This window comes from Lactuca virosa, chromosome 8 (assembly GCF_052849685.1).
Source record: "Lactuca virosa cultivar CGN04683 chromosome 8, Lactuca_virosa_CGN04683_v6, whole genome shotgun sequence".
NCBI lineage: Eukaryota > Viridiplantae > Streptophyta > Magnoliopsida > Asterales > Asteraceae > Lactuca > Lactuca virosa.
In genome coordinates this window covers 261,387,775-261,394,559 of record NC_136433.1, presented here as the reverse complement: position 1 = coordinate 261,394,559, position 6,785 = coordinate 261,387,775, and the positions used below count along the sequence as shown (strand labels likewise).

Sequence of the window (6,785 nt, the reverse complement as noted above, 5' to 3'; positions counted from 1 at the left end):
CCCTGATCAATAGACAAGCTATAAGCACCGTATGAGTTAAAAAATAGTAGTCCAAAGCATTTCGATTGGAGGAGGGAAGCACAGATTTGTCACTCATTGCCATGGAACGCCACCTCCTGCTTTGTTTCAAGCGTCGGTTAGAAAACGTGTTGAATCCTCGATTGATGTAGGTTACACCGCCTTCCCCCCAAACGACACATCAGACTTCTTTTCTCTCGTTTCCTAGGGCTCCTCCCTTGAACCTTAAATTCAAGGTTTTCTCTTGTCTTATCCTCTCTTAAGACGAATCCTAATCTCCAATTTGCTAACATGATAACTGCTTCCAGAAAACAAACAAATATTATTTAGAAATAGGGCTATAGTTTAATAAGATAAGTAGCTACATAAAATGAGAAAGTTTTACCAAAATCACATAACAAAGACACAAACTAAAGTCATATTTGGAAGAGAAGGGACGAACTAACAGGTGCAACATCTGATTAAAAAAACTTTCAAAATACAAAGTTAGAAATGAAATTAGGGTTCTAGCCCTTTACCTGGATCGATTCCAAACATGATGAAGAAAAGAAAATAAACATAGGGGTTCAACATATATTCACATGAAGAGAATGCTAGAAGATGGATTAAAGTGAAAGGGGTTGAAAAAATGAAAGTTTAATACGAAATACGACCAATATCTAAGCAGACCTCATGAATTGGATTCCAAATTGAAACTCTAATTTTTGTTGAAAAGTGGCAAGAATCAAAAGAAGTGGAATATACAATCTTCGTTCTTTCAAATCATGTAAAAAGAGAAGATAATAAAGATGAATCATACGGTGTTCAAGAGAAAGAGAGAAACAAAACCCTAGAACGGAAGCGAAGTCCAGAAGATGGTCGGACCAATTAAAAAGTAAGGATTTGGAGGAGAACGCTACCGACACATAAGTGAAATAGTATCATGCGGGAACTTTTGGATGAAAAGCTACCTCGATTAAGGGAGAGGTACTAGTTTTTGTGAAGAGGGAGCAATCAGATGAAGTGAAAGAGGAATAGGAGAGGCAAAAGAAGATAACAATGGTGGCCTTTCAAACTTTTGGGATTTTCGTTTCCCTCCAGCTGTAAAAGAAGAGAACGCGCCTTTCATTAAAAAAATATAAAGCGACATTTCTAGACGACACCCATTTTTAAATAAGTGCCCTCCGTGTTTTTAATTTTTTTTGTTGGACATTAATTTTAGGGCACGCACAAAAGCCTGTCCTCTATCCTTCAAATTTTAGAAGAGATGACATTATTTTTAGGGCACACGCTTTTGCGTATCGTAAACCACCGCGTGTCATTGTTTGTGCGTCATTAAAGGGCTGTTTTCTAGTAGTGGGGGATACAAGTCAAACTTTGTTTATTCCATAAATAACTACAAGTTTTTCATCCTTATGTTAAAGATAAATTATTATTTGTACAAGTTATGGTATACTCTAGTTTTGGTATAAATATTGTGATACGTATATATATATATATATATATATATATATATATATATATATATATATATATATATATATATATATATATTTACTATATTATTAAGGATATTGCCCATTTTTTGAAAATTAAGGGTACAATATATATTACCTCATATACAATAATATTAAGCACATAACCAATCTTATATGTATTACACTACACGGATTACACTACAAGGACCTTACCCTAATCTCCTAAACACAGCCGCCATCAAACTAATTCTCATCGTCTCCACCAAAGATGCAGTCCACCTTTTCCATCACACACAAGTAGCCCTAACCCTAGAAAACTTAGATCAACCACGATCAACCAAGATTCTCGGGGAAGTTAAGGAAGATCATCAAGAAAGAAAAGAGAAAATCCCACCGTCGCCTCCTGACCTCGGATGGTGCGCCACAGGATCTTCGAAGGAGCACGGAAGTGAATGCGCACGGTGGCGAGCGTCCACCACTACCTCCTTTGCCCAAATACCTGATCCACGTTACCTGCCAAGCTTCTGCCTATGTCGTCGGAGTAGCCGGATGGTTTCCTGGATAAACCGATCTGGAATCCAACAGGTTATCTCGATTTTCTTTTCATAGTGGAATTACCTAATATGTGACCAGATCTATGAAATTCGTGTTCTTTGGTGCGTATATTCTGAATTAAGCTCTTCTATTATGTAGATTTTGAGCAATTAAGTACGGTCAAGGAAGCTTTACATGTATCCACAGCGCCATCTGTGCCAGTATGCAGAGAGGAAGAACAGAAACGGATAGTGGAGTTTTGTAAACTACGCATTGAGCAAGAGAAGGCTGGGAGCTTGGACGTTTGTGGATGCCCAGGGACTGGAAAATCGCTTTCCATGGAAAACGTGAAGAAGTCTCTAGTTGTTTGGGCTAAAGAGGTAATCTCCATATGCTTGATTGTTCATTTTGTAATCCCAGTGGAACTAATGCATTTACATAATTACTCACACCATCTAAAAGATGGAGATTATAACGAGTGGAATCATGTATTGTTTCCGGACAGGAGGTCAATTCCCAGACATTTTGGGCATAAACTGTACTTCTCTCTCAACTACTTCAGAAATTTTCAATAAGGTAAAACCTTATCAATACATTGATATGAATTGGCTCATATGCAACCAACTTAGTGCTTACAAGCTAATGCCTTTGGCAGATACTTGGAAAGAGTCAACCACATAAGAAGGTCAACAACCGTTCTACACCCTTAAGACAAATTCAGCAATTATATTCTCAAAAGCAACAGTCATCTGGCACAAAAATGATGTAAGATGTATATGCCTTTTTTAGCTACATTTGAAAAATCCATCCAATTATAGCAATGTGAATAGTTATTGATAAATGCTTTGTTAACAGGTTGGTTATTGCTGATGAATTGGATTACTTGATTACAAAGGACCGGGTGGTGCTCCATGATCTATTTATGCTAACAACATTGCCCTTTTCAAAAATTATATTGATAGGTATGATTTGACATGGTGTTTTTCAGTTAAATGTGTTCTTGATTTATCTATGTTTCTCATATTGGATCTTGTTTTACAGGTATAGCTAATGCAATTGACTTAGCAGATCGTTTCCTTCCAAAACTACAATCTCTAAATTGTGAGTTACAATCTCTAAACTAGGTTGCTATTTATTGAATTTAGCCATATGGGTATATGCTCTTTTTTGGATTTTTGTTAATGCATGTTTTCTGTAATTGTGTCTACTAGGCAAACCAATGGTTTTGTCTTTTCGAGCATACACCATGGATCAAATCATCATGATTCTCAAACAACGGCTAGTGGTAAATATTCTTTATTAATCTTTTTAGCACTCTTGATTTTACTTTATTTTTTTTTGTTTTGAGTTACTTAATTTTCTGCAAAATGTTTATATTTTGATGAATGTCTTGTTTCATCAGGCACTTCCTTACACTGTTTTCCAGCCACAAGCACTGGAACTTTGTGCAAGAGTGAGTATCTTGTACACCACATTATTATATATATTTTCCTTCTAATTTTAATGTCAAAATTTATAAGACTTGACTTAACGTAAATACTGATTGGCAGAAAGTTGCAGCTTCATCTGGAGATATGAGGAAAGCTCTTGGTATCTGCAGGTTGGCATATTCTCCATTTTTTAAAAATTGTTTTATTGCCTAAAAAGTCTCTCAAGGTTTCATATATTTGGATCAAACTGACGCATTTATCCTTGGTTTTCAGAGGTGTAATTGAGAGGCTGGAAACAGAGCTTAGAGAATCTACTTCCACTTCAAATCTATCCTCCATGGTAAACATTACTTCTATTTAGTCCTTAAATAAATTTGACAACTGAACTTTGATTTGATATTTATCTTGGTGAATGATATAACTTATTTCTCATATTGTTATAGGTGAGGGTTGATCACATGGCTATTGCTTTATCAAGGGCTTACAAATCACCAATAGTTGACACAATACAATCCCTTCCCCAACATCAACAGGTTTGCTTTCTACCTGATGCACAAGTTTGTTTCTTCTCATTCGATTCTTGTTGAACAAAAAGACATGGATACTTTTGGACTATCATTGAATATAATCTGACTTGGACAGATTTTTCTGCAACTCTCAATATTGAAGTTCCTGTCTTGAATTTTTTTTTCTCATTAAAGCAATGTCCTAAAAATAAAATAATTCAACTTTGAAAGTTTTAAATATAAATTATTATCCCCAAACCATCATATATATGCTGCTACATGTATATCTCCACCTTTTCAAGCTTTAACTTTATAAATTTGATCCATTGCAAAGTGCAAAATGCTGATGATTGGATTTATGAACAAGCAACCTAATGTTGGCATTTTTGCTATGAGTAGTGTGTAGTTTGGATTTTTTTATAAAAATTTGATGATTGTGATAGTAATATTTTTTTTTGGCTTTTGCAGGTAAAGAGGGTTTTGCTAACATTCCAGGATTCTTTATGACTTCTGTAGTTTTGTGTGTTATCACTTCTTTATTCCAAGTATTGCACCAACATTCTATCATGGCTAATGCTACTCTGTTTTTGTTGACTTGTAGTGTTGGACTCTGTTTTTTTATTTACATGAAATATTGATTTCTTTTAAAAAGTAAAATACCATTTATGCCCTTGAGTCTAATAAGCTTTTATTTTTCGTTGAACTTCAGAAAAGTGATTTAAATAAAGTTGCTATGATTTTCTTATGCAGATATGAAGGGTCCTTAGATCCATGGATGTCATCTTTATGGACAATGTTATATAATAAAAATCCAAAATTCTTCTCAAAAGGTTTAAGTATTTCTGTGTGTCTGATATGAAGATGCTTGGTCAACCAAAAGTGGAAATCACATATCTTGACTCGAATGCAGTGCATTCACAACCTTCAACACAAATTGGTAAATAGCCTGTTTATTTTCAAATTTCTTTAAATAAATAATTTTGAATGCTATTTACATTGGGTGTTGGATTTATATCTCTACATAATCATATCTTCTTTAATAAGACACATCCAGTATTAAGTTTTTAGGTTAAATCGTACCTTGAAATATGTAAAACAAAAAGTTTCAAAAAATAAAAATATATACTTTTACTATGGATAGGTGAACTATATACACAAACCAAATAAAGACTACCAAAATATCACATATAAACTATTTCACAAAAGCTTGAATGTGAGATCCCAACTTGAATATTAAAGAACACATTTCAAATTTATTATCTTCCACTCATAATAAATGAATATAAATATAACATATATTTTCATAAACCGAAAATCATGTAAAGCTAAAAATAAATAAAAAACTTAATGAGATCTCATAACTAAATACTGTGAATCATGACCTAAAGTATTATCTACACAAGGCCTTAAATATATATATTCTTATTGATCGTCGATAGTGGCGAGTATATTTTCGTACATAAAATTTTTCTATACTAATTGAAAGATTTTTTTTGTAGAATCATGAACGGTCACATTTACGTTGATGCATTTTCATTGCTACTAAACCTCCATTTGTGGTATATTTTGACACCTGTTCGTGTGGATTTCATTTGGAGGGACTCAAGAGCAAACAAACTCTTCATTGTTCTCATTGATCAAAATGTATGTTTAAAAAATTATTTATATCTTTATTTCATTTTCATAATTTATCATAAGTATTCTGTTTATAAAAATCTTGCATTTTCTATTAGAGAGAGAAATTGTTAGCAGCTGTTCTCACATGGCCAACTTTATGTGGCGTTGTCCAGAGGAATATCACGTTTCAATACCAATGTATTAGTAAATCCGGAAAAAACTTTCGATAATGATAGAATCTACACATCAAACGTTGTGTACAAAGAAGTTTTATGTGATTAACAAGGTATAATCAACAACTGTTAGGGTGCAAAGTCACTCTTGGATGTAGTGTTTTAGGCTTACCCTCTTGTATGTGTAAATGGGTTGAGTCTTTCCTATAAATAGGAAGTGAGTAGGAAGTGAGTGACTCCCATTATGTAAGGAACCATTTGGAGTGTTAGACTAGAGAGAGAAATTGTGTACAAACCCATTTGTATATCCTTTCTAGATCTAATATGAGCTTACAAAGATTTATTTACTCCTTGTGTTCTTGATTTTACATGATGATTCACTAGATCTTTTCTAATTCCGCACATGCCATCATACTCAACACAACTACAATTGGTATCAGAGCGGGTGTTCTTGATTGGATCAAGAATTGATCCTTGATGGCTATCTTGATTTGGTGATTCATTTTTTGATCATTGATCTTCGTGATTTGGAGAGTTTGGATTCTAGAAATCGAATTCATCTTTGATTCTACTCATAATTCGATTTTCTTCACTAGAATTCAAGTGATTTTTGCTTTATCTCTTTAGAAAATCCATTCAAAATCACTTTCTCTCTCTAGAAAACCCAAGTTCATATCATTTGATTCAAAAGAAAAGAAGCAATTATGGAGAAATGGATGATACATAGTAAGGATGTTCAAGGTGAATGCACTTTTGAATATCTTCTTTATAGCTTGACTGTTGGATTGAAAAGTGAATGTGATATCGTTGTAAATGGAGAAAAGAATGAAGTTGGAGAATTAATTAGTCGTCCAATTTTTCAAACCAAAGATTTGTTTGATCGTTTGGTTACAACATATCAAAAGAGACGAAAAAATAGAAGAGATGGAGAAGTCATAAAAGGAATTTCTCGTGTTGAATGCAAATATGGAAGCAATAAACTTGAATATTATGCAGATTGTCGTGAAGCTCGGGAAGGTGTTCTTGATGATGATCTTGATGTTCAAGAAA

The 6,785-nt window shown here is 33.6% G+C and overlaps 1 protein-coding gene across 2 annotated transcripts; it reads left to right on the top strand.

Annotated features, from left to right (window-relative positions):
* Positions 1-1,638: 1,638 nt before the first annotated feature.
* Positions 1,639-6,082, top strand: LOC145133427 (cell division control protein 6 homolog B-like). Of its 2 annotated transcripts, none has more exons than XM_079068366.1 (15): positions 1,639-2,060; positions 2,169-2,389; positions 2,515-2,585; positions 2,665-2,774; positions 2,865-2,971; positions 3,051-3,110; positions 3,221-3,294; positions 3,412-3,462; positions 3,560-3,609; positions 3,713-3,779; positions 3,883-3,972; positions 4,414-4,490; positions 4,696-4,882; positions 5,445-5,589; positions 5,679-6,082. In XM_079068366.1, exons 4-12 carry the CDS (start codon positions 2,770-2,772, stop codon positions 4,450-4,452), a joined length of 543 nt encoding a protein of 180 aa, XP_078924492.1. In that variant the 5' UTR covers positions 1,639-2,060; positions 2,169-2,389; positions 2,515-2,585; positions 2,665-2,769; the 3' UTR covers positions 4,453-4,490; positions 4,696-4,882; positions 5,445-5,589; positions 5,679-6,082. The 2 variants fall into 2 exon arrangements, with proteins under 2 accessions (XP_078924492.1, XP_078924491.1); XM_079068365.1 differs by having other exon boundaries at positions 1,649-2,060; positions 2,472-2,585.
* The last annotated feature ends 703 nt before the right edge of the window (positions 6,083-6,785 follow it).

Excerpts from the sequence above, each read along its gene's own strand:
- LOC145133427 (XM_079068365.1), top strand. The coding sequence starts at position 2,348 with ATGGAAAACGTGAAGAAGTCTCTAGTTGTTTGGGCTAAAGAG. Across the intron at positions 2,775-2,864 it reads TCATCTGGCACAAAAATGAT|GTTGGTTATTGCTGATGAAT; the intron begins GTAAGATGTATA and ends CTTTGTTAACAG. Across the intron at positions 3,295-3,411 it reads TTCTCAAACAACGGCTAGTG|GCACTTCCTTACACTGTTTT; the intron begins GTAAATATTCTT and ends TTGTTTCATCAG.